The following is a 27,572-nucleotide window of genomic DNA, read 5'->3' as shown; positions in this document are numbered from 1 at the left end:
AGGGAAAAATTTTAAAAAGGAAAAGAAAAACATTTAAAATTTTTTTCATCTGTGAACAAACACTGGATACTATTTTCACTAAAAAATTTTTAGTTCCACATATACTGAAAATATTTAACTTATCATCAAACTACTCAGAATAAAATAATACAGAAAGTAAAAGCGATCTTCAGTTGAATTTTAAGTATGATATTATTCAGATTTTTTTCAGTTTTGGTCTCTGAGAGCAGAATCTAAAGACGAATTCACTTTAGTGGCAGATGAAAAACTTGGTTTTAAAATAAAACAAGTAATTGCAGTTATGATTTCAATTGTCTCTACATTTTAAAGTTGTTCATGTTAGGAAACAAAGATCCAGTATGGTAAAGAAAATTCTTTTGGGTCAACATAATCTGTTAAAATACAGTAAATATTCTTTGGCAGCCCCTGAAGACCATCACATCTTAGCTCTGGGTTATTCCACCACCCGGGGGGAGGGGGCAAGATCGACAAGGAGCAAAATGCTGGCTTTCCCACGTAGCTCTGAAGAGCTATGAACTGCCTGCTTTATCAACCAAGCCCAGGGGAAAAATAATGATATAATGAAACAATGAACGGACTATATTAATTTTTTCTCTGATGGAGCTTATTTTCAACTTCACAGGCAAACCAATCAGGGGAAAGGGATGTATAGGAAAGGGGTGGGAAAGATTTTCCTCTCACCCACCTGGCCTCTAGCACTATGTACCATCATAGTTCTATATCCTATAGTAGTAATAATTTTTAAAAAATTACTAGCTTGCAGGGTGACTACGGCCATAACCGCAAAACAACCGCAGAATATTTCACCTCACAATTCTTGAATGCCAAAAGAACACGTTCTAGAGTTTTTATTAAAGTTTTTTACGATGTACAGATGGCTGTGTGTGGAGTGAAGTTGAAGAATGGGAGTACCACTGACTTTGTCCCGTGTCCCATTTCCCACACAGAAGGACCCTGATGCTTTCTGCAGATCTAAGCACGCACCATATGTCCCATCAGCATCGACAGGTTACCCCGTGAAAGCTCAGAAGTCTTCTAGGGGAGCATTTACTGGGTGCAACCTTAATTAACTAATTACCTTGGAGCGGGGAGGGGAAAAACCTGGGAATCCAATGTAACCTTGTTACGTGAAACCTCAGTATTTGAAATGTTTCAGAGCTATCAAAAAATAAACTTTACACCAAAACGCTGTCCAAATACAAATCTCATGTTGTGAAATCTTTCATAAATAGGAATCAGACAGCAATGTTCCTACCGGGCTTTTCAGACTGGCTAAACACTCAGTTTATCGCTGTGTGCGCACCGTGTGAAGCACGTGGTGCCGTTCCCACCAAATGACACAGATTTCAAAAAATAAGTATGACTAATTAGATAAGGTAAATGACTGATGTAAAAAAGTTCCTGCAGCAAGCTCTCCGTTTGGTCATTTACACGCAGTAAAGATGATAAAACCCTTCAGAGACTATTTTTAAGTCCAACTACCTTGACATAATAAAATATTTAAGAGAGAGAAGCAGGGAAATGATAACCAGAGTGCATACACGCAGACTTCATCTGTGATAAGGAATACAGCATGCACGGAAGTGATGGAAGGGACAAACAGGATTATTAAGAGTAACAGGATTATTCCTCGCAAAGGTGTATATGAGAGCAGTAACGGGGAGCTAGAAAAATATACTTCTCTTTAAAATCGAGTCAATTCCCATGAAAATGTAAACACCAGCTTACGTCATCTCTCCCCTCCCCACCCCCACCCAGTTTTAACTTACTGTTACACATTAACTTCAGAGTCTCTCCTGCTGAACAAAATGGACTGTTAAAGCTTTGGAAACATCTACGTAGCAATCATTCTGGTCAGAAGGAAAGGCTGTGACATGAAGGGAAAATCCTACTGAGATGATACCCTCTCAGAGACCCTGTCTGCCCCTGTCTCCCCTTGCTGGTGCCTTTTCCGTCAGGGGTGGTATTTCTGCCCCTCATGGCTGTGACTTTGGAAGCTCAATTTTGAGCTGTCCGTTGGGGCCACTGGAGTTTCTAATCTGCAATTCTAGGGTTTAGTTTCTGCCCTGGGCCTGCAGTGAGGACCGGGCATCTCCCCTGGCTGCCGTGAGCTCAGGGTGGAGGCTCCGTTGCTCTGTCCCCATCAGTTGCTGACCCTGCTCTGCAATCCTCCCCGCCATCCTCTCAGAGCCTTGGACCACAGACCCCTGCACACGACCTGATTTCATGGCAGCTGACAGAGCTTTCCGGAACAGGACATCACCTCCACCACAGGCTCCTTTAGGCTCAGGATTGGACCAGATCCCCTCACCCAGTAAGGCTGGGCCCCCACCAAGGTCAGCAGGCAGCACCTCACACTCAGCCCAGGGGGTTGCTTTTTGTTTTGCTTTTTGTTTTCTCATGGGCCTCTCCCCATCAAAAACAAACAAACAAACAAACAAAAAACCCCAAAAACCAAAAAACCCAACTTCCCAAACCTGGATTCTAAACATCTTACATCTAGGACCCAGTCACTGGTGGAGTCATACACTGTAGTCCCCAAATGTCATTCTCTCCTCTTTGGGAAATGACATTGTTTTCCAGTTGTTGATACTTCCTAACTTTCTGCAAAGTGTAAGTGATTTCAGAGAAGAATGCCTTTTCTCCCCAGTGGGGTGACCTGCAGTGATATAACACCCTGGCCTTCCTCTGCCTGCTCTCCGCCTCCTAAGCTGGGTTCCAGCAATGAGCACCTGCCTGAGGAGTCAGTGAGAGGACCAGATCTTTTCTCACCCCTGTTTGGAGTGAGGATGACACAGCGAGCAAGATTCTGCTCTGCTCTCCTGCCCTAAATGTTGGAGAGGCAGATCTGCCCCCTGCGGGGGAAGGAGGAAGAACATGGGGACACGTGGAAACAACACAAAGGCATAAGGGAAAACAAAATGTGCTAGTGGACAGACGGACTCATTCCAGGAAGGGCTGTACCTTGGCTGTGTGTGTCACCAACCGGCCTCTAAACTTTCTGAAAGTCAGCGTGGAAAAGGACCTTGGACTGGCTGCATGATTCACAGTGCCTGCTGGACGTGTCAACTGCTCAGAGAAGTGCAACTCTTCCCATAACTAACTGCAGAAGAAAGTTTCCCCACCGGCTCCTTATAAAGGAGGATCGAGTAATGCAGTTAGCAGCATCTTTGCACTGTCCACACAATAAGCCAACACTGAGTTGAACGTCACAGATCTGCTTCTTAACATGCCTTTAATGCAGACCAGCGGGACCACTGCAGTCAGGCAGAAGGGATTCTGATTATTTGGAGGCAAGTGGGGCAAGGAGAGCAATACCATATAATTCATGCACACATGTCCCTGACAGTACAAGTTAATCCTCTGTAGATTTAGAACAGGCCATGAGCAAATGGACTGTACACATGCATGTCCTTCAAGGAATCTTCAGGAAGCTTCTGATAGATACTGGGCAGTAATGAATTAGGGGTGATACATCCCAGAAAGTGCTTGCAATGTGGCTTCTCCATCTTGCTAATTTAATAGAGAGCCACGAAGGCTTAGTGACTCGGTGAAATAAACCACCAAGCTAAGGATAATGGTGGCATCTTCCTGGGTGAGGGGACTGAAAAGGACACGCCGTTGCAGGGAAGAGCAGCCAGAGCCCCTGCCCAGCTGCGTGCAGAGGGAGCCGGGGGGAGTGGGGGGTTGGAGGCTGTGGGCTCCATGCTGGACAGGAGGAGGGGTGTGGAGGCTGCAGCAGCACAGTGGCCTCTCTGCAGATGAAGGAAGTGTCACAGGGCATCATCCTGTGAGTGGGTCTTACCGTGGGCTGCTCTTCCTTTAAAGGCTTCATTGGACTCTTGACTCGTTTGGTCTTAAAATGCAATAAACTGATGGAGGAAGAATGTGGCCTCGAAACACCTGCACTCTTGGGCTGTGAGGGCTGCGGGGACAAAGTGGTTTCTTTCCCCTTGAGTGTTTCTCTGATGCCCTGGCACAAAAGAAACCATTCTGTTATCCTCGTTTCATGCTTCAGGTCCATGCCCCTCCCTTTGCCTCCCTTGCCCTCCTCTCCTGAACTAGAATCCCAGGGCTGAAGTTTTCAGCCCCAAAGGGCCTGGATCTATTCTTGCTCCCAGGCCCACCGTTCCCCTTCCACCACCCCCCACCCACTTGGCCTGATATAATTTGCTGGAGGGGCCTGTTTTTCTGCTTCTCCCACTGATGCTCCTGTTCTAAGAACATGCCAACAGATCAGTATTTCCTGGAAGCACCTGGAAAGGTGGGGGTCTTCATGGAGTGGGATGAGGTGTAGCTTGAGGTGTGTATCTTCTTTATAAGGAGGCAGGAGAGCAGCAGGTAGGAATGAAGGGACAGGAGTCTGAAGGGACAGGGCACTGAGCCTAAGATCTGGCACATCAGATGGCACCTTCCACTCACTCTCTCCTCACTGCTCTCCACCATTAGCCTCCTGGTCACCCATTCACCCTTCTTGCCTCACTTTTAAGCATTTTCTCCTTCAAACTAAGATGTTGGAAAGTGAAAAGCCTCGGGGTGGTATGTTCAATTTTTTCAACCCAGATGCCCAAATCAAAGCTGAACAGAATAAAAAAGAAAAAAAAAAAAAAAGAACTTAAAAGCAAACCTTGGTGCCTGTGGCATCAAACTTTCTTCTCATTTCAATGTCCTCTTTCTGTTTATTAACCTGTGAGATTAAAGACCCATATCATTTGTTATCATTTGCAAAGATTAAAAAAGAGGCTTTTCAGTAAAACTTCTTTAAGCAATGAAAGAATAGCACTTTAACATTTCACTGCCAAAACTATTATGGGAATATAAGTTATAATCTTGAATATGAATTAGAAGAGAAAATAAATTTGTACCCAGGAAAAAAGTACTTATAAGTGAACAGGAATAGATAAAATTGTAAATATTTAAAGTCATTGGCATGTGTTTATTTCTTTAAGCATAACAGGCATTATACGAAAACATGCATTCTTTGCTTATGAGGTAATAATTTGTTTCATGTATTATTATAATAGCTATAAATCCCAGGCCTTTTAAGATATTTTTGGAGAAATTTCAGATAGTAGCCAAACTTCAATAATGTAATGAACAAAATTTTAGCTTAAAAAGTTAATTCTAATTTCCAGGCATAAAAGGCATTTTATCAATGTGTGTGTGTGTGTGTGTGTGTGTGTGTGTGTATACACATTTTGATATATATTTAAATTGAGATGTTATTGACATGTAACAGGTATACAACATAATGATTCAATATTTGCATATATTACAAAATGATCACAATGAGTCTAGCTAACACCTATCATTATACTTGTTATAATTTTTTCTTATATTGGGAATTTCTACTCTCTTAGCAGCTTTCAAATAAGCAATACAGCATTATTAACTACAGTCACCATGTTGTACATTATATTCCCCTAGCTTATTTATTTTATTACTATAAATTTGTGCCTTCTGAACACCTTTACCCATTTAATCCCCCACCTCACACCTCTGGCAACTGTGAATCTGTTCTCTGTATCTATGAGTTTGGGTTTTGTTTTTTTTAATCCACCTATATGAGATCATATGGTGTCTAGTTTTCTCTGTCTGACTTATTTCACTTAGCATAATTTCCTCAAAGCCCATCTATGTTGTTGCAAATGGCAAAAAAAAAAAAATTAACGCATGTTTCAATAATATTAAGTTTTTTTTCATAATATAAATTTATGAGTAATGCTAGTGATTTTAATTCTGGCTGATCTTATTATGAAATTAAACAATGATGAGAAATACATCTAACCATTCATTTCATTGGTATCTGAACAACAACTACAACAGATTTTCAAACCTCTCTCTCACCTACTAATATAGAGCAGAATTCAACAGAAAGCAGGTCTGTCTCATGAAATCTTTCTTTTTTTTTTTAAAGGTGAAAATAATGGCAAACTTTATTGGCATAAATCACAGGAATTGAAATGGGGGGAAAGCCAGGTTATAAGTTTACAGAGGGAAAAAAAAAAAATCAAATCATCAAATAACCACTGACCCAGCAGGTGGACCTCTGAAACCCCACGCCCCCTAGGGGAGGGGCCTGGGCAGGTCACTATAAACAGACCAGTAAGGCCTATGGGTGGAAGTGGAGACATCAGACCTGTAGGGGGAGGGTCCTGGCTGACCTTCCCAGACCCCGGCTGCTCCCAGCCCTGCCACCAAGGAGGGACCCTCTTCAGGACCACAGCACACTCAGCCTCTGCTGTATCTGGAACCCCAGCCCTGTCTGTTTCATCCTCGGGGAAGAGCACTCTGGGGGCTTCCTGCTGTCTCAGCAGGATCCTGTCTCTCTGCCCAGAGTCCTATCAGGCCCCCTTGCAACAACCTGGGCTCTTTCCCCCAGGCCTCCAGACTCCAGGGAGGGCAGGAAATTTGGGGACATGATGCACTCAGTGGAATCAACAAGGCTAACAGTCAAAATCAGATACCAGTCCCTGAGAAGGCAAAAGAAAGAGCTCCAGAGAAGCAGTGAGGAGGCTGAGAATGTTCTCTTTGTTGCCAGAAAGTTCACAGGGGAGTGGACACTCCTAATGAATTACTTGGAAGCAGCACCCCCAAAGTGTACTTCCCTCTTCTCCTCCCTCAGGAACAGGATGGATGGGGTTCAGAATTCTGGGCCCCAAAGGGCAAGACACCCTTAAGGCCAGTTTCAGTGAAGAGTTTGCTGGCCTGGGCAGTAAGGAAGAGTTTTTTTTGTTTGTTTGTTTTGTTTTTCAGAATACAGCAGTTTATAAAGAGTCCTGGTGAGCTGTGAAGTTAAGGAAGGGGAGTCGCAGAGCTGCTCCCACTTCACCCGTTCATGCTAAGAAAAAATAAAATACAAATTGCTTCCCCGCCCCAAGCCCTCAGTACAAGGCAAACCCCATTTACCACAGCCACCGTCACCCACAGGACCAGTGGTGGTGGACACTGGGGAAGAATACAAAAGGAAACGTCTTTAAAATCTTCAAAATCATTTTTGTATAGAGAAGTCAAAACAACTCAGAAGATATGAATTCAAGTCTCAGTGTAGAAATCTATCAAAGTCTGTACAGTGTCCAGGCACGGGGTGAATGTCCCCACCTCACGCCGTCCCCGGGGACAGAGGAAGTGACTATAAAACATTAGTGCTGGAGAGAGGCCCTTCTCAGTAGATCCAGAGCAGGTATGGGGGGTGGGGGCAGTCACCCAGGCCTGGGGAGGCTGGAAGAGCAGGAGCACAAGGAACCTTCTGTGGCCCCTGGGCCCACCCACCCTTGGATGGACAGATGGATGCTGGCATTGTCTGGAGGGAGCTTAGTCCCCCAATACTTTCAAAACAAGAATTAGGTTGAAAGGGGAGAATATGGATGAAAAGGGGCCCCCATGTGACCCTGCCTGCCCTCCCCGCTGGCTCTACTGCCAAAACACGAGGAAGGGATGGCCCCAGTGTGGGGTTCTGACATGGCCAGGTGGGTTGGTGGGGACACATGCAGGGTGGGGTAGGACCCTCCAGCCTCTGCCTCTGGGGAGGGTGAAGAGCTGGCATCCTGGGGAGAGCTGCAGGAGGAGGAGGGAGGCCCAGAGGCTCTGGCAGCAGGTGACAAAAACAGGCAGGACCCCTCAGGGTCCTCATGCCATCCTGCAGCAGCCAAGGATGTGGTTCCAGTTTCGGTCGGATTTGCCCCTCCAACCCCGGGCCTCTGGGTCCCAGTAGCAGTTGGGAGGCTGGGCCGGGGACGGGAGTGCAAGGAAGGGATGAGGGCGCCTAGCAGAAGAGCCTGAGGAAGCAGTTCTGACAGTAAGGCTTGTCGTTCTGCTCCTTGAAGGTGCCCTTGTTGAGCTGTTTGAGGCAGAAGGCACAGACAAAGTGCTCCAAGTGGAACTTCTTGGCCATGGCGGTGATGCAGCGGCCCGGGATGGGCTTCTGGCAGCCACAGCACAGTAAGCCCCACTGCTCGTGGAGAGGCTGGAAGGGCAGGAGCACAAGGGCTCACAGTAGGGCTGCCCATCATGCTTGAAGAAGCTGCCGTTGATGACAGGCATGAAGCAGTCCCGGCACACGAAGTACTCAGGAAGCCAGAGGGTGTCGAGGGCCGAGATGTTGTTCTCCAGGATGGTCCGGGCGCCGCCGCCGCCCTTGGGCGCGAACATGTCGAAGTAATCCTTGCAGCAGTAGGCCTTGCCGTCTTTCTCGTGGAGCCCTTCAGGCCCGGAGAAGGCGCCACACTGGGCACAGAAGAAGTGCTCCAGGTGCCACGTCCGGTCAAGGGCTGCCACCACTTTATCCAGGGTGGGCCCACTGCAGTAGTAGCAGCGCAGAGAGAAGAGGTTGTGATAGTCCTTTTCACAGCAGGGCCGGCCATCCTGCTCAGAGAAGTTCCGGGACCTGATCTCCTCCTGGCAGTGGGTGCAGATGAAGTGCTCTGGGCGCCATGTTTTCCCCATGGCAGTCACGACCTGCCCTGCAACGGGTTTCTTGCTGGCCCCGCAGACTCCCTTGGCAACTGTGGCGACTCCCTGTTTGTTCAGGTCAGACTGCTGGCTCCCCAGCATGCTGTCGAGTTGGCTCCCGGGCTTTGAGGGCCCCCCTGGGGACCCATCTTCCCCTGGGCCATGAACTTAAAATCTGACAGTGAGGCCATCAGCTTGTCCAGCTCCCTGGTGGTAGAGGAGGCCGAGATGCATGTCTGCTGCTGGCTGGAGGTGACTCGCTGGGGGCTGCCCATCTCACCCTGGTTCACAGTGATGGTGGGGACATGGCTGGGCACAGAGCTCTCCAGCTCATCCAACAGACTCCACACTGGGCCACACGTCCTCCAGGCCCCGGCCCCTGTTCCGCTTGGGCCTCTCTTTGGTCAGCGGCCCAGCTTTGCCCCGCAGCGGGCTGTTATTCTCCGGGATGCCATAGTGGGAGCTCAGAGCACCAGGCGGTGGGGCTTGAGTTGGCCTCATCTGTGGGGAAGCCCGGGGGGTTATGCTGCACTGCATTCAGCTCCAGTAGCAGGCGGTCGAGTTCCGGAAGGTTGCTGCCCAAGGAGGAGCTCATGACGGTGGGTGACAGCTTGGCCAACTTCTGCTTGTTGGGAAAGCTGTACACGTACTCTTCCTCACTGGCTCGGGAACACGGAGGGCCCATGCCATCCTGCGGGATGTAGGCACTGGAAGTTTTGGTGCTGGAGCTGTACACAGAGGACGGGGACTGAGGCTACTCATGGACAAATCAGGAGGTGCTGGGCTGCCATGGTCTAAGGGGTCAAGAATCGTGCCATTGAGGGCCTCGCTGATCAGGGGAGGCGGGACAAGGGGTGGCACAGCAATCTCCTGGTACGTGTGGTTTCCAGTTGGGTACGAGTAGGGGGTCTCCTCAGACAAAAACACGGGCTGTTTGGAGATGTGGGAAGTGGTGGACTCCAAGTCTGCCAGCAGGGCATCCAGGTCGTCCATGGCCGTGCTGGGGGCGCCGGGAACCGGTTCAGCATAGTGCTCGCTGCCTGTCCCCTGTCTCATGAAATCTTGGAAACAGGAAGGATAGTAACTGATGCCCAAGAGGGACTGTATTTAGAGGGTCTTGGTGAGTTTTAACTCAAGGCTGATGTTATAACTAAGCTCCATTATAATGGTTTAAAATCATTTTCTCCATATAATTATAAGAAATTGCTAAAAAAATTTAATAAATTATCTCTTATTCATTAAAAATATATTTACTGAGTGCACATTATATGCCAGACACTATAAACATACATAAAGCCATATCTATCAAAGAAAACAATTGATAAATTAGACTTTAAAGTAAAAAAAAATTTTTTTTCTCATCAAAACACAGTGTTAAGAAAATGAACATAAAAGGCACAACTGGTGGGGAAATAGTTACAAAACACGTATCTGACAAGACTGGTACCCAAGACACAGTTTCTATATTGTGGTGGCATGTTTAGTTTTGAAGAACCTGTCAAACTGTTTCTCTAGGTATCCAATTTGTCTGCCCTTATTCACAAATAAAATTTTAAAAACTTCAATGTTTTAAAATGGCCTTTTCTTTTGAAATAATTGTAGATTCACATGCGATTGTAAGAAATAATACAGCAAGACCTTGTGATGCTCTTTACCCAGTTTCCCCTAAAGGTAACATTTTGTAAAACTATAGTACAATATCACAATTAGGATACTGGCAATTATGATCCACCAATCTTATTCAGACTTTTCTAGTATACATTCATACATGTACTTCTATGCAATGATATCATCTGTGTATGTTTCTCTATCCGTAACCACAGTCAAGATACAGAAGAGTACCACCACCACAGGGATCTCCCCTGTTGCCCTTTTAAAACCACATCCACCTCCTTTATTGTGCCCCCTCCCCATCCTTAACCGTGGCAACCACAATTTTATTCTTCATTTTTAAAACTCTGTCTTTTCAAAAGAGTTATATGAATGAATCATACAAAGGTAATCTTTGGGGATTGTTTTTTCCATTCAGCATAATTCTTTGGATTCGTCCAGGCTGCAACTGCAGCATTAGACTATTCTTTTTTACTGCTAAGTAGTGTTGCGTAGTATGGATGTATCACAGTTTAACCATTTATCTGTTTAATGACATGGGAGTTGCTTCCAGCTTTGTAAAATTGCTGTTTGCTCTTTAATGTTTGCTAGATTCTCTAATGAAACCACCCAGACCTAGAGATTTCTTTCTCAGGAGCTTTTAAATTATGGATTCAATTTTTTATTATTTTTACTATTAAGATCACCTATTTCATCTTGGTTGAATTTTGGTAGTTACTGTTTTTTGAGGAATTGCTCCATTTTTTTCTAAGTTGTAAAATTTATGAGCATAAAGTTGTTTGTAGTTTCCCTGAGCATCCTTTTGAAGACTTTAGTTTCTATAGTGATATCCCATTTCATTCTTAATATTGGAGATGTGTGTCTTTTACCCCATCTATTTCCATACTTTTTTAGTCTTGCTAGAAGTTTATCATTTTTATTGATTTATTTTCAAAAATGAGATCTTTATTCATAGATTTTCTCTGTTGTTTCAGTATTTTCAACTTTACTTATTTCTGCCATTATCTCTATTATTTTCTTCCTTCGCCTCTTCTTTTTCTGACTTCTTGAGGTAGGAACTTAGGTTACTGATTTAAGACCTTTTCCCTCTTCTCTGCTGTAGGTATTTAGTGATTTCCCTCTCAGCACCGTTTCTAGCTATATCTAACATGCTTGGTATGTTTTATTTTTCATTCAGTTCTCTGTACCTAAAAATATATATAGAGAGAGGGACTTCTTTTTAACTGATGAACTATTTGGAGCTTGTTGTTTAATTTCCAAGTGTTTTCCCTTATCTTTTGTAGTTTGATTCCATCTTCATCAGCAAATCTATTTTGCAAGATTATAGTTTTTAACAATGTGTTCAGGTGTATTTTATGGCCCAGAATGTGGTCTATTGCGGGGAGAGTCCCATAGGTACCAGGAGAAAAAGCATTCTGCTGTTGTATGGAGTGTTCCCTATATGCCAATTAAACCCTATTGGTTGATGATGTTTCCTAGTGGAGGTTAAACAAGAGAGAAGTAAGATTGTAGGGGAAAAGATAGTTAAGATGTCATAACTATGGTAATCCAGGTGAAAAATGTTGGTGGCTTGATCGGGGAAAACAGGGGCGTGATGAAGATGAAGATGGGATTATGAGCTGTAATTTTAGAGGTAATTAGCTAGATTTTTCTATTTGAATGAATTGATGGTGGTGATGGTGATGAACAGCAAGGGAAAGAAAGAAATCAAATTCAAGATGCCTGAAACATCCAAATATGGATGTTTAGTTGGCAAATGGAATTGTAAGGCTGGAATGCTAAGGAGAGGTGTGGACTGGAAATAAAAAGTTAGAAGTCATAAGAATACGAGTGATGTGGAATGGATAGCTCACCAAGGAAGAGGCTACAGAGAAATACAAGAGAACCCACTACACTCAGTGGAGGAAACTCAACATTTAGAAGACTCCAAAAGGAGGAAAACCAGCAAGGTAGAACAAGAATGAGAGAACTGGGGTGGAGGCCTGCAAAAATCTCATCCTGTAACAGTATCAGCTTGAAGTCAGAATCTTATTACTTAAATCAGGTCCAGGAGCAAATGAGGCCCCTTGACTAAGTCTATCTTGATTGGAAGACACAGGAACTGAAGAGGCAAGTTATCTGACCCCACAGCCAATATACCATGGTAGAACATAGGATAACCTCTAAAGACCCTTGCCTTGGGTCATGGATTTATCTATTCCCACTGGAAATGTGTGATGGTTCCTAGGCACAGAAATTCAGACATGTATTTTATTAGAGTAAATATCTGGGTTATCAAAATATCAGTTTTCTAGCTGAATGACCAAACACTGCCATGTTACATATAATAGAACTGGGCAGACTTGAAGTGTGGCTCAGAGGGAACCCAGGCAACAAGGGAACCTGTTATGAGATCAAAGCTGACTGCAGAGATAACTCAGTGCTGTGCCCTCAAAATGAGAAGCTAGAGTAACATTTGCAACTCCTTTCAATCTCAAGTCTGGATTTTTCCTAGAAATAAGGTGCACTGGAATGAAGTAGATGGAAAATCAGTTAAGGATAAGAGTTCAGTTATGATACTCTTCTGATGAGAACACTCTTTTTTGTTAGCTTCATGATAAATGAAAGTTTAGGATACAAAATCTACAGATAAAAGTCAGTAGCATTTCTACACACTAACAATGAATTATCTGAGAGAGAATAAAGAAAATAATCCCATTTATAACAGCATCAAAAACAATAAAATATTTAAGAATATGTGTAACCAAGGGGGTGAAAAAATCTCTACACTGGAAAAGACACTGATGACAGAAATTGAAGAACACACAAATAAATGGAAAGAAACTTTGTGTTCATAGATTGGAAGAATCAATATTGTTAAAATATCTATACTACTCAGTCACCTATAGATTCAATATAATCCTTATCAAGATTCCAATGACACTTTTTACAGAAGTAGAAAAAACAATCCTAAAATGTATATGGAACCGTACAGACCCCAGAAAACCAAAGCAGTCCTGAGAAAGAAGAATAAAGCTAGAGGAATCACACTTTCTGATTTCAAATATATTATAAAGCTACAGAATCAAAACAGTATGGTACTAGCATTAAGAACAGAGACATAAATCAATGGAACAGCATCAAGAATATGAACCACTAATATTTGACAAGGCAGACAAAAATACTCAATGGAGAAAAGACACTCTCTTCACTAATCAGTGCTGGGAAAACTGGATAGTCCCATCTAAAAGAATGAAACTAGACCCCTGTATCTGACACCTCTCACAAAAATTAACCCAAAATGGATTAAAGACTTAAATTAAAGACTGGAAGCCATAAAACTCCTAAAGAAAAACAGGGGAAAAGCTTTTTGACATGGGTCTCAGCAATGATTTTTTTTTTTTTTTTTGGATATGACACCTAAAACACAAGTAACAAAATAAAAAATAAACAAATTGGGACTAAATAAAACTAGAAATCTTCTGCACAGCAAAAGAAACAATCAACAGAATGAAAAGGCAAACTACAGAATGGGAGATAACATTTGGAAGCCATATGTGTCATAAGGGGTTAATATCCAAAATATATAAAGATCTCATACAACGCAATAGCAAAAAAATCCAAATAGCCCAATTAATAAATGGGCAGATGACCTGAGTAGACATTTTTCCAAAGAAGATATTCAAATGGTCAACTGGTACTTTTATTTTCAGGAAAGTGCAAATCAAAACCACAGTGAGATATCACTTCCCAATTGTTAGAATCGCCATTGTCAAAAAGGCAAGTGGTAACAAATGTCGGCAAAGATGTGAAGGAAAGGGAACCCCTGTGCACTTGGTGGGAATGCAAATTGGTGTAGCCACTATGGAAAACAGTACACAGGTTTCTCAAAAAATTAAAAAGAGAACTACCATATGATCCAGCAATCCCACTTCTGGGTATTTATCCAAAGGAATCAAAACACTAACTTGAAAAGATATATGCACACCATGTTCACTGAACCATTATTTACAATAGTCAAGACATGGAAGCAACCTAAGAGTCCACTGATAGATGTATGGATAAAGAAGATGTGGTTTATTTGTACAGTGGAATATTATCCAGCCATGGATAAAAAGGCAGTCTTGCCATTTGCAACAACATGGATGGACCTGGAGGGCATCATGCTAAGTGAAATAAGTCAGACAGAGAAAGGCAAATACGTGTGACGTATGATCTCACTTTTATGTGGAATCTTTAAAAACAACAACAATAACAACAAAAAGCCCCTAAACCCCTAGATACAGAGAACAGATTGTTGGTTGTCTGAGGCAGGGGATGAAGGAGGGGGTGGGAAAAACAGGTAAAGGTGGTCAAAAGATAGAAACTTCCAGTTTAAAGATAAGTAAGTCCTGGGGATGCAATGTACAACACAGTGACTGCAGTTAACCATACTGTATTGTATATTTGAAACTCGCTAAGAGAATAAATCTTAAAAGTTCTCATCAGGAAAAAAATTGTATACATTTGTGTGGTGATGAATATTAACTACTAGACTGATGGCAGTGTTCATTTTGCAATATATGCATATATCAAATCATTATGCTCCATTCCTGAAACTAATATAAAGTTATATGGCAATTATATCTCAGTTTTACACACACACACAAAAAGGATAAATAAAAGCCACTAAGTGTAGGAATCACAAAAAGATTCAAAATTATTTTATATGCTTCCCTCAAAGCCAATCCAAGGACACAGCCGCTCCATACTTTACTACTGACCTCTATTTACTGATCCTAGTGGTTTACTTCAAGCTCTTTGACTTTTTAAACTAGGCTCTTAATAGGCCAGAAAATAAACTGTATTGAAAAAGTAATAGTCAAGCATGGAACAAAAGCCCTTCAGTGAGAAAGTTCTTTTAATTTTTACACAATGACTCTGGTCAACACCACCTTCTCCCACTCCTCCATCTAGTCAAAATCACAAATCTCCATTTCTGGAAAAATGCACTAGAGCAACGAAGGAAGCCCAAACAGTCACAAAGTCAGCCTTCCTCTGAGGGGACAACAGACTCCCTTGGTGGGGATGGGGGTGCCAAATAGAGGTCTCGCTGGACCCAAAGGCATGCCATGGAAACCCAGTCATAAGAACCTTAAGTACACTCCCTCTACTGAAACCGTGAACCCCCGAACCAGTTCTGAGCATGCTGAACGCTCTTTGCAGTTGTGAGGTTTGCGGTGCAAGATCTCGCTGCTTGGCAACAAGCGTGGTGCTCAACTTCTAAATTTCTAGGCAACAAAATAAAACACGATTGGTTCCCCCATGGGCAGGAGAATAGCACCGGCAAGCGCTTACAGTTCAAATAAAGAGGCAAAGCAATTCAGAGACCGTGGGGTCTGTTCACAGCCTAGGCACAAGCTCACTGATTAAGTAGTTTAATTTCTTGTCTAATACTGCTGACGAACTGACAGTTTAACATTGGCTTACCACTCTATAAAAATACATTTCCATTCATGACAATGTGCACATTCAGTTGTTTGTTTTCAGAAGCAGCTCCTGGACTTGGGGGTAATGACAGAAGAGGATGGGATGAGGCAGGAGAAATCTACCAAGGAAACTCCATCACAGAGACAATTTTTATATGTCAGGTGTTTAAAAGTAAAGAATTCAAAAGAAACATATTTGTTAACACATGGTTTTGGTGGCTAGCTAACCACGATTGTTTTCCTAGCCTGCATTCCCAAGCTGGTTTCATAGAAGGCTTTATTGTAGCCCCCGAGAATTGTTTTGCATTAATTTCTATGACAAGGCACCCAAAACACATGGTGCTGAGAGTAACAAAACAGAGTTAGGGAAACAGTCATGACTTGGCACAAAGTGTGACAAGCTGTAAAAAAGGGAATGTTTCAATATCTGAAGTGGTGTTGATTTCCTATGAACAACCTTTTCTCTTCTAAACAGTATCATATTCTTTTCAAGCACATTTAGAACGCAAGTCAAGCTGTGTTTTATTTTTGATTATAATAAACACAGTCAGTTTACTGTAACAAAGACATACTCGTGGTGATCAGTTGAAAGCCAGAGTACAACACCATAAGATGGGCAGGGGGTGAGGTGGGGGATCCTGGGGGGTGGGTAGTCAACTGATAAAATAAAAGACCAGCCGTCTGGAAAGTTCTCTTAAAAGAACATAAAAAGGCAGTGTTTTCTTATGAGACCAACACAGAATGCCAAAATATCTGGCTAGTCTCTTTTTTGTTTTCACTTATGGCAATTTGTAACTAAAAATAGCAAATCCTTCAAAATATTGGGCTCTCATATTTGTTTTTTTAATCCCTATAATAAACAAGAATTTTGTAAACTGTTTTAAATTGTAATACTCTTTCTTACGTAAGACTCTTCTACATTTTAAGTATATTAATTACAGTACCACCTAAACTGTTTTCTTCAAAACAATCATTAAAAATGTTTATAATTATGCACGCATTTAGATTATTGATAAAAATGAAATGAAGAGTTCACAGCAAATAGTTACAAATAAAGCTTATAAAACTTTCATAATTAAACTCCTGGATTCAAATTTATTAAGAAATAATGTAAATCCTCTTACCACTTCTTGAACCAATGATTTTTCAAAATCAAGCTCATACAGTAATTTGTCTCTACCATCCATTAGCTGGAAGAGAAGAATGTTACATTTTGATTAAAGATAAGAACAGAGCACCTGAGATTCCTCCTTAATAAAATTTAGTGAAACATATTTTGATTCTAAATGTGAGGGGAAAATGGATCCCAGTATAATCAAAGCAAAAAAAAAAATAAGTCCACAGATTATCATGTAATAATAATACATTATTATACAACTATTATATTTTATTATATAAACAAGCAAAACATACACAGAAAATAACAATTTATTTAGTCTTTCTCACCCCACTTCCCCCAAAATGTGGTACCAATGCAAAATAAAGAAAAGTCCTAGTTTATCAAAAAGAGCAATTTTGTTTTTCTCTTTATATGACCCATTTCTCTTATTTTAGGTTTTTGTGCTATACTTATATGCACATCAAGCCATATTATGCCAATTGAAAATAGCCATCAAAGCATATACTGTGGGACCTTTGTAGTAATTTGGCTTGTCTCAGTACTTTAAATGATTGTCATTTGTGTGTGGTATATACACTGACAAAATTCAACAACTCCTTTTGACATCCATTCCATTCAATTAATTCATATACTTATTAACTTAATAAACATGTTTGGAACACCTTTTGGATGCGAGGCATTTTGTTGGGCTGTGGAGGTATAAAAATGGAAAACAGATCCCTTCCCTGGAGCATATATAGTACAGTAGGGGAGCAATGTGAAAAAAATAACTGTAACACGCAAGCAAAAAGGTCACTCAATCAAATCTTCAGGTAGTCCAAAAGAATAAAAATCCACATCACCTAGCAACAGTAATTACAACAAGATCTCTATGCCTGGTGGTAATGGCACAGAAGTGCTATTGGACAAGGGTCTTGAAGGATCTGTATAAGTTCAACAAGCTAGAGGAGGAGAAAGGCAAAGAAGATGGCAATCAAAACAGCAAAGTAACCGCAGAGAAGCATGGAGTGATGGAGGAACTGGGAAGAGTCCGGTGTTTCTGGACCCAGGGCACGTCTAGACAGGAATGGCAGGAAATGAAGGCAGATGGTGATCCAAGGGGAAATTATGAGGGTCCTTGCCCACCTCAGTTAGGAGTGGAGGTCAGAAAGGTGTGATGCAGAGAACAGGGGTCAGTTCAGATCAGAGCACTGCTGCTTACTAGCTGTGGAGGTAAATTAATTCTATGCTTCAAGTCTTAGTTTTCTCTTCTCTAAATTAGTATAACAAAACCGACATTGAAGAGTTTTTCTGAAAAGAATTTGAGACAGTAAATGTGAAAGTGCTTAGCTGTTCCTGGCACATAAAAATCACCCAGAATGTTTTGGGACCGCCTGATTTTATGCTGAAGGCAATGGGAAACCAGTGAAAGTTTTAGCACCTAGGATGAGGGTATCAGATCCCATGGCAGCAACGTGGAAGCCAGATTTGCAGGGGGATGAGCTTGGAGACAGGAAAATGAAGTAGGACCTGATGGACATGAGGAAGACCTCCATCAAGTCTGTGACAACGTTCCTGCAGAGAAAGGAGACTGGAGATAAATTTTGGAGAGAAAGTCTACAGACTTAATGACCAACTAGACACAAGATGTCAAGGAGAGAGTAGAGGATGACTTTAGATTTGTCTCTGGTCCTCTGGACAGATGGCAGTGTCATTCATTTAAGTGGTGAATACGACCAAGTCCAAATTTGTGGAGTAATAAATTCAAGTTTTGACACTGGGTTTGAGGAAAATGGAAGGCATTTTTGTTCAGCAAATATTTTTAAGAGCTGATAATAAAGGATACAAAGATAAGACATGGTTATTGACCTCCACGGAGCAGATAGTCCCAGGTATGCGAGGGCACAGTGGAAGTCCCTAATTACCATAGGGGACAGGAGGGGACTGTCAAGGAAGTCTTCGCAGGGCATGTAACAAGGAAATTGAGGATGAGGACGGAAGTGATATTATGGATGTAGTGTTCAGGGAAAACACGAAGCAGGAGAGAAAGTCTGGAGGTCAACGGTAAACAGATGTGCCAGTTATAGGAGAGTCTAAGGTCAGCCAGAGAGAAAACAACGACAACCAAGGATAAAGAGAATTCCCAGGACAGCATTCTCGTGAAAGATGGAGGAAGAGAAACTATCGACAAGTATTGCTCACGAAAGAGTGAAGAAGTGTGCTTCTGAAAAAATCAGAAGCAAGCATTGCTGCAGAAGGCATCTCTGACATGGGGCATAGATCTGTCATGCAGAAGATTCAAGAAGGAATAAGAATGAAATGGGCTGAGAGCAAGGGGAATCTCATTGTGACCTTATCAATGGGAAAAACTAGCAGTGGGGGCGTGAAGAAGGGACTGGTAGACACAGATTTCTTTTTGTTGATATTTGAAGAAGACGGAATGGTGATGGCTTCAGGGGTGGTCAAGGTCAGGGGATACCACCCAGGATGATGCCTTGGCTATGTCTGTAGGCTGGAGGGAAATGCTTAAAGGCACGAGAGAGAGAAAGGCTGATGAAGAAATCCCAGAAGAGGAGGAAGGAAGAGATGGAGTCAGGCAAACAGGTGGATGGATAGGTCAAGGCAAAGAAGAATGTCCCCTCTTCTGATGAGAAGGTGTAAAGGTGAGGCTAGGTACGCTAAGTGACAGGGTGAGCAAGAGAGTGCAGAGGAGAAAACAAATCCAGGTGCCTGCCATGTTCTTTGTGAGTTACTCCAGGAGGAGAGGAGAGGAAGAGAGATGGAATTGAGAAAAGTAGTGGTGATGGGCAGAGTGGTAGTGGGCAGTGAGAAAGCATGCCAATTAGACCCAAGTGAAAGGATGGGGAGAGGGAGCACACAGTGGCTCTGGGTTAAAGCTCCATATGCATCTTGCAATGTCACCTAAATCAAGGATCGGCTGTCTCCAAAGGTACAGGGCAGTCCCCGAGCAGGGCTGGGGAGCAGGGAGCACTGGTTATATGAGAGCCTCATAAGGTGGTGTAGTTGAAGCTGTGAAAGGCTGGACAGAGGCTTTAGAGAAAGTAAATCAATGAGAAGTGGAAGGAAAGGAAAAGATTTCGTGTTAAGTCATTATACCTTAGTCTAAAAAGAAGTGTCATTAAGTTTCCAATGGGCATCAATTACTGGCCACTGGCCCCACCCTTCCTCCCTCCTTAGATCTCTCAATTATCTCTTCTCTCTGTTGTGCTTTTCCCTTCTCATTCTTCTTCCCAATGACATCATTTGAAAATACTCTAGTTTTGTGGGGGAAGGTAGTGCTCAGTGGCAGAACACACGCTTAGCGTGCACGAGGTCCTGGGTTCAACTCCCAGTACCTCCATTAAAATGAATAAATCAATTAATAAACCTAATTACCTCCCCCCAAAACACTCTAGTTTCACCTTTTAAAAAATTCCTTCCTCAATCCCATGTCCCCCTCCAACTCCTCCCTGACGTCTCCCTGGCCACCCACAGCCAAACTTCTAGACAGTTGCCCATGTTCACTGTCCCTACTTGTGCATTCACCCCCTTTTCTCTACTGCTTCCAGGATCCAGTCAAATGACACTCATGAATTAACAGTTGCCAAAGCTAACTGTCCAGTCTTCCCTTTTTAGCCTTTTGCACACCTGGCCTCTGGCAGCACTGGCCACACTGAATGCTTCCTTCCTTTTTGAGACTCTCATGCTTGGCTTCTGTGATGGCGTCTGCCCTGCTTCCCTCCTGCCCTACTCCTGTTCCCATTCTCATCTGAATGCTACCCAGCTTTCACTTCTCTCTCCTTTATCTCTCCCACCTTCAACCTTATCAAATTCATAACTTTTGCTCTCTAATCATCTCTTGAACTCATCCTCTCCTTCATCTCCAGGGTCACAGTCCTCTTTCTGTTTCAGGACTTTGTAGTTGCCCTGGTTTATACGAGAAATCTTGCTGTTTCTTTCTTTTTTTTTGGTCCTGGTGGCAGCAAGGCTGACTGGCGGCGCCCAACCTTCAGGTTTCTGCGCCTCCATTCCGCTCTCCACCTGCTCGCTGCCCGCTTCGCCACCATGACAGAGCAGGCCATCTCCTTCGCCAAGGACTTCCTGGCCAGAGGCATTGCCGCCGCCATCTCCAAGACAGACGTGGCCCCGATCGAGTGGGTCAAGCTGCTGCTGCTGCAGGTGCCTCATGCCAGTAAGCAGATTGCGGCCGACAAGCAGTACAAAGGCGTCGTGGACTGCATTGTGCTCATCCCCAAGGAGCAGGGCGTGCTGTCCTTCTGGAGGGGCAACCTGGCCAATGTCATCTGCCACTTCCCCATGCAAGCCCTCAATTTCACCTTCAAGGACAAGTACAAGCAGATCTTCCTGGGGGGCATGGACAAGCACATGCATTTCTGGAGGTATTTTGCCGGCAATCTGGTCTCTGGAGGCGCAGCCGGAGCCACCTCCCTCTGCTTTGTCTACCTGCTGGATTTCACCAGAACCCGCCTGGCAGCCGATGTGGGGAAGTCTGGCAAGGAGCGGGAGTTCAAAGGCCTAGGGGACAGTCTGGTGAAGATCATGAAGTCTGACGCAGTCCGAGGCCTGTACCAGGGCTTCAACATCTCCATGCAGGGCATCATCATCTACTGGGCCGCCTACTTCTGCATGTATGACACAGCCAAAGGCATGCTCCCCGACCCCCAAAACACCCACATCGTGGTAAGCTGGATGATCGCGCAGCGGTGACGCCCATGGCCAGCGTGGTCTCCCACCCTTTCGATACCGTGCGCCGGTGATGATGCAGTCTGGCCGCAAAGGAGCCAACATCATGTACAGGGGCACCCTGGACTGCTGGCAGATCTTCTGAGATGAAAGGGGCAAAGCCTTCTTCAAGGGCACCTTCGTGCTGGTCCTGTAAAACGGACTGAACAAGGTCATCTAGGCGCCGCAGGCCCAGGCCCACAGGGCCCCGGAGAGTGATACTGACACCTAACTGTTATGGGCCATTGACCTTCGAGAAATTCCAGGCCTTGCAGGGGGCTGGGCAGCTCTGGCCGAGAGCGCGTTGTCACTGTGGCCATCGACACCGCAGGTCCATGCGTTGATTGGGGAATTATGGCATCTTCGTGGGTCCACAGGTGAGGCAGCTCTGCCAAGGCACACCTAGACTCCCAGTACTTGTAGGACCCACCCATGTTTAAGTATTTATTTAAAACAAATCATGTCTCCCATTTGTACTTAGGCACTGTTCTCTTTTGCATAGCCGAATACTTGCAATTACGTTCTAAGTTGGGCATTCAGCTACAGAATAAAATCGGGACTCCAAAAAAAAAAGAAACCTTATAACTGGTCTCTCTGGCTTTGAATTTTTCCTCCCTGCCATTTGTTTTCTTTCTGCATTGTATATTCTTGCCTCCTTTGTCGAAGATTAACTGATCATAGGTCTGTGGGTTTATTTCTGGGCTCTCTATTCTAATCCATTGATCCATATGTCTGTTTTTATTCCAATACCGTGCTGTTTTGATTACTGTAGCTCTGTAGTATTGTCTGAAGTCTGGGAGGGTTATTCCTCCAGCTTTGTTCTTTTTCTTCAAAAATGCTTTGGCAATTCTTGGTTGTTTTCTTTCTGAAACACAGATCTGATCTTGCCCCAACGTTCAAAGCTCCCATCCACTCAGAAGGCAACTCAAACTCCTTGGCATGAATAACAGCCCTCCAAAATATGCCCTGCTTCTCACCACCCTGTTCGCACAAACCCTCCAGCCTTAGCAAGTTGTGTGCATGCCCCCTTCTCACATTCTGGCCCTTCCCACCTCCCCTTCATCCTTTCCTGGCTAATTCTAACCTCTCTTCTGGGACTCAGCTCGGTGTCCTTCCTCCAAACTTCCCTGCTCCCTTACAGTCCAGGCTGGGTGTGCCCCCAGCTGCCCCCACAGCAGCTGATGCTGCTGTGTCCTGATGCCAACCACACCTGGGCTGCGATCTCTGACCACTGGTCTGTCCCCTCAGAAAAGAATTCACAGTGTAGCCATAGCTGGGACACAGATTCAGCTGTCATTAGATTACTGAAATTTAAATGTAAAATTTACTGAATCCCATACACAACAATGCTGAGCCCAGGGCAATGGCCAGAAGTCATCCTCCCCAAATTCAGTTCCATTTTCAACTTGTTTTTACTTGCATCTTCCAGGGCTGAAAAGGAGACCCTGTGGCTCATCCAGAGGCTCTAGAGCGGCCCATTTCCATTCTTCCATTTTTTGCCTACTCCCTCCACGCACCCACACTTCCTCCTCTTCCTGCCGCAACACAAATTCTCACCGCTTAGTCTCACCGGATTCCACCGCAAGCTGTACGCACCCCAGTCACGAAGAGCTCAGCAAATGGACCTGACACTGTGTGCAGCTCTTCCCCTCCTAGCCACCTGGAAAAATCAGTTCAAGCGCAGGAGAGTGAGATAGGTGCGGAACTGATGAAGTCTTTCCAGGACCTTCCAGGTCAAGCCCAGCATCTCTTCTCTACGTACATCCTTCTGTTATGGTCCCCATCACACAGGCCTGTGGGTTCTGTCCCTCCCTCTAGACTAGCTCTGCTTCACAACGGGACTCTGTGTGTGTGTGATGTACATATAAAATTTTTGTATCTCAGCAGTGCCTGGTGCTCAAAGGCATCTACTAAACATGCCAAATTAATTGATTTAGTGAAGGATACTGGAAACAAACCAGGAAACATCAGCCCCCATTTGTTCAACAATTCCTGATCTGCTTTTCAACTGATGAAGCTCTCTGACATATGTTATCTCATTCCATCCACACAGAGACTTGGGAAGAAAGAGTCAAGAAGAAGGGGGATGAGGAACCGGATAAGGGGCTGTAGTGTCAGAAACAGAAGAGGAACCCAGGGTTCTAGATTCCTTGTGCTCAATACCAAATCGGGCCTATATTCTTGGCCTCGGTGGAGGGCCAGTGCATACGAAGAAAAAAAAAAAAAAAAGAGCCAGAATCCAAAAAATGATCAGACTAGGGGTCTGCTATATTTGTCTAGAACAGAGCTGTCAAATAAAAATATAATGTGAATCACAGACATAATTCTGAACTTTACAGTAGCCTTGTTAAAAAGGTAAAAGAAACAGGTGAAATTGATTTTAATATATTTTATTTATCCCAATGGGTATCCAAAATACTATTTCAATGTGTAATAAGCAATCTTAAAAACCATTAGTGAGATATTTCACATTTCTTATAGTACCTAAGTCTTTGAAATCCAGTGTGATTTTTCACTTACTGCGCATCTCAATTTAGGGGCTAAAATTCCACTGGAGATACTCAATTTATATCTAGATTTCATTAAATATACAGGTAAAAAAGTAGATTCACATATTCGAGTTATTCAAAACATACATGAAGGTTTTTCACTAACTGAAACGAATATCAATTTCTACATTAAAATTAAATTAAATATAATTAAAATTCCACTTCTCAGCTGTACTAGACCCAAGTGTTCAATAGCCACGTGTGGCTGGTGACAACCACTGGGCAGTGCAGAACTAGAAAGCTCAGGCAGCATTTAATAGAAATATTTAAGCTCACACAGGGTCTAACCAGCCACTCGGTGGGGATGTTTCTTTCTAATCAATGGCTTAATGGTGAGACTTTTTGCTTTAATTTTCTTGAACTCTCCCCAAAGACTACTAGGCTCACCCAACTCATCTCTACCAGTGACAGTACAGAACGAACAGCCTGGCAAACATTTACATAAACCGAGATGGTTCCCTTGAAGGTTACTAATTGAAACCAGAAAGCTGAGATCTCATTTTCACTCTTGGAAGTTGATGCCAAGAAGGTTAAACTTTTTCTGTTCACAGACTCTTGTTATCTTGGTAAGAATGGCATTTGCACTGTCACCATTGAAAATAGGATGAAGCACAAGAAAATGACATCATGTTGTAGAAGCCTGTGATGGATTCAGTGATGACAGAAAACATCCCCCAACTCTGACCCATCATGGGATGCATTTCTTTTAAAAACAGTTCTTGGAGGTAATTTTATCTAAAACCTAAGAATACCTTCAACTGTAAAATCAGGTTGAAATCTGAATCTAAACTTAGTCACATGAGTACTGGATGCAAGGCTAGTGTGACTGAGGAATTGAAGTTTTATCTAATTTTAATTAATCTTCATTAAAAATTGATATTCAATCCAGTTACTGGAAAGCATTTACATTTATTTGGAGTAATTCAGGGATGTAAATCCACATTTTTATCTGTAAATTTTATGATCTCTAACTACATTCTCATTCTGTGAAGCACTCATAGAGCATTTTTATAAGTATGCCAGACACTGTGCTGAGCGCTGGGAGGATACCAGAAACTGAGAGACAGTGCTGTCTCTGCGTCACAGGGCCATCGCAGGACAGCCTGACCATCACAGGCAAGGGTTTTGAAAGCTACCACAGCTGCAACACTTGTGAGAACGAAGGAAGCACAAAGCAGGAGCATCTGACCTGTGGGTGGACCTGCCATGGTCCGGCCCATCAGATGCACCAGGAAACACCAGAAGAATTCCCTGCTCTAAATAGAGATTACCTGGGTAACACAAACCCAGTCCATTTATATACAGGAAAATGAACCTAAACCAACATCTAATTGGAAAATAAGACTGTTTATTCTTGATAACATAATTTTTCCACAAGCACATCTCTGGACTCCTATGTTACATGATTTTTCAATTTCTTACAATCAACAAGGTAGACACTCAGTTAACCCAAATCAAAGAAAACAATAATTCATTTTCAATTGGAGTATAGTCAGTTTACAATGCTGTGTTCATTTCTGGTGTACAGCACAGTGATTCAGTTATATATATATATGTTATATATATATATGTTTTATATATATTATATATATATTATATATATATTATACATATTATATACATTATATATATATTATATATATATAAAACTTTTTTATATATATAAACTTTTTCATATTTTTTTCATTATAGGCTATTACAAAGTGGTGAATATAAGTTCTCTGTGCTACATGGTAGGATCTTGTTTATCTATTTTATATAGAAAACATTAATTCATTTTTAAGCTGGAATCCTTTTTCATTACTAGAGATCCTACCCAAATAATGGGAGAGACTAAATACAGAAGTCAGCTTTTCTCTGCATCACAAGGGGGACACAGTGTTATTTCACCAATTATGCTGATATTTCCATTTAAAAGAGTCATCCATCAATGTAAAAAAAAGTTACAGTACCTTTTTAATGGTTTTATGATCCTTTTCTGCCTTCTCTTTCAGACTTATAATTTCATCTTCTGTAAACAAAAGGAGAGAGGGGCCAACCATGAAATTACAAGCTTATGCCCCTGTATTCAATCTGCCTGCTTCAGGGCAGGTTGTACACCACTGGCAGGCATGGTGGACGCAAGTCCTAGCAGGACTGTGACCTTCACAACTGCCCTTGACATTCACAGCCTTCTTCCTGCTGTTCAGACGGCTGGTCAGATAGGGATTAAGAACTAAGTTCAAGATCCAAGTGTGGCTGAGGATTGCAAGCTTTTCACCAAGACCAGCAATGGACACTTCTGCTGTTAGTCACAACCAATACAAACTACTTTAGCAGGTGGCACTTATGACTCAGTAAGAACCACCCAAACCCGAAAAAAGCACTGTTACACTGTGTCAGAAGAGAAATGAAACTACACTGGCATGGTATAATTACATATTCAAGGAATACTGTCCTGCATCTGATTTTATCAATGTTTTGCTATAAATTTTCTATTGCTTACTCAGAGCTTTTCATTCTGCAGATTAAGGGCAAAATTATATAAACAATATACATATAAAGAGAACAGTACATGTAAATACTTTAGAGCACTCTAACTTTGATGATTTAAATGCAACATTTACCAATGTTTATGGTATGTAAAAAAAAAGGGGGGGGGGGAGGGTTCTACAAATGGAAATTGGTACTTAAAATTTGTCCCTAAAATTGAAGGTAAAGTAGTAAATAGTATGATATTTTCTGAAGGGCTAACTCTGTTTCTCCACAAAGCATATCCCAATATGTATGCTTAAGTATTAAAATGTTACACATTTTTAGGTAATCGATTAAGCACATGAAACAGAAGTCAGCAAAAGTTTGTTTATAATATTTCTAAGTGATGTAGAGCACTGATTAGTGTATTTTTTCAAAGGCCAATACTTGGCTTAAGAAATAACCACCCTGAGTTAAAAACGTGTGGCTAGGGGAGTACGACCAAGTTCTGTTCCAAGAAAAGAATGAAAATCAAAAATGACTATCAAACTGATCTTTTAAATGTAAATAAGCAAACACATTGGAAAAGACAAACGTTGCTATGAATTTTATAAAGTACCCCACGTATTGTGTTTTCTCAAACATAACTTTAAAATGTTACCTAATACAGAATTTTCTTTTAGATTGAGTCGGATTTCTTCTCGGAGTTCTGAAATGACTTGAAGCATTCTCTCGTTTTCCATTTTGTACTCCAAATTTTCCCTTTCTGGAGTTGCTTTTAGAGGGCTGATGTCTTTCACAAAAGAGTCCTAAAAGATGGAGAATTCCATATTTCTAAGCCGGGAGCCAAGGATTTAAATATGCAACACAAGACAATACAGAGACACAAGAGCTATCATATAATTTTCTGAATTCTATTACACACTTATAATATGAATAGTAAAAAGGAAGGAGACTAAATGGGGCTTGCTGGAAGAAAGGCTGCAGTCCGTTCTGTACAAAGACCACAGCACATGGGGACAGTTTATTGACAGGAATAATGCATATCATACTGTTTGTGTGCCCTCATCATTCAGGTCAATTCATTATGGAGGCTGTGTCCGGGGAGGCAGCTGGGGCCCCTCCACCCACACTTCCCTCTGTGTGCATCTGAAGTGCTGTCCGCGCGTAACTAGGCAGGCCGCGGGGACCGCGGAC

The 27,572-nt window shown here is 42.7% G+C and overlaps 1 protein-coding gene and 2 pseudogenes across 11 annotated transcripts in view; 1 reads left to right on the top strand and 2 right to left on the bottom strand.

The window, feature by feature from the left end:
- Positions 1-27,572, bottom strand: part of C35H10orf67 (chromosome 35 C10orf67 homolog) — a 105,266-nt gene that overhangs the window by 36,224 nt on the left and 41,470 nt on the right. For all 11 annotated transcript variants that reach the window (XM_074358267.1, XM_074358270.1, XM_074358268.1 and 8 more), the window contains 5 exons: positions 27,037-27,184; positions 25,874-25,932; positions 16,655-16,720; positions 4,649-4,708; positions 3,827-3,994 (listed from right to left, as the gene is read on the bottom strand). In XM_074358267.1, the coding sequence (XP_074214368.1) occupies positions 3,827-3,994; positions 4,649-4,708; positions 16,655-16,720; positions 25,874-25,932; positions 27,037-27,184 (501 nt within the window). The remainder of the gene's footprint in view (positions 1-3,826; positions 3,995-4,648; positions 4,709-16,654; positions 16,721-25,873; positions 25,933-27,036; positions 27,185-27,572) is intronic.
- Positions 6,997-15,521, bottom strand: LOC141576038 (paxillin pseudogene; annotated as a pseudogene).
- LOC105079251 (ADP/ATP translocase 3-like) lies at positions 20,392-21,742 on the top strand (annotated as a pseudogene).

Source organism: Camelus bactrianus, chromosome 35 (assembly GCF_048773025.1).
Source record: "Camelus bactrianus isolate YW-2024 breed Bactrian camel chromosome 35, ASM4877302v1, whole genome shotgun sequence".
NCBI classification, from domain to species: Eukaryota; Metazoa; Chordata; class Mammalia; order Artiodactyla; family Camelidae; genus Camelus; species Camelus bactrianus.
The sequence above is the reverse complement of the archived record's forward strand: the minus strand, read 5'-3'. Positions and strand labels throughout refer to the sequence as shown.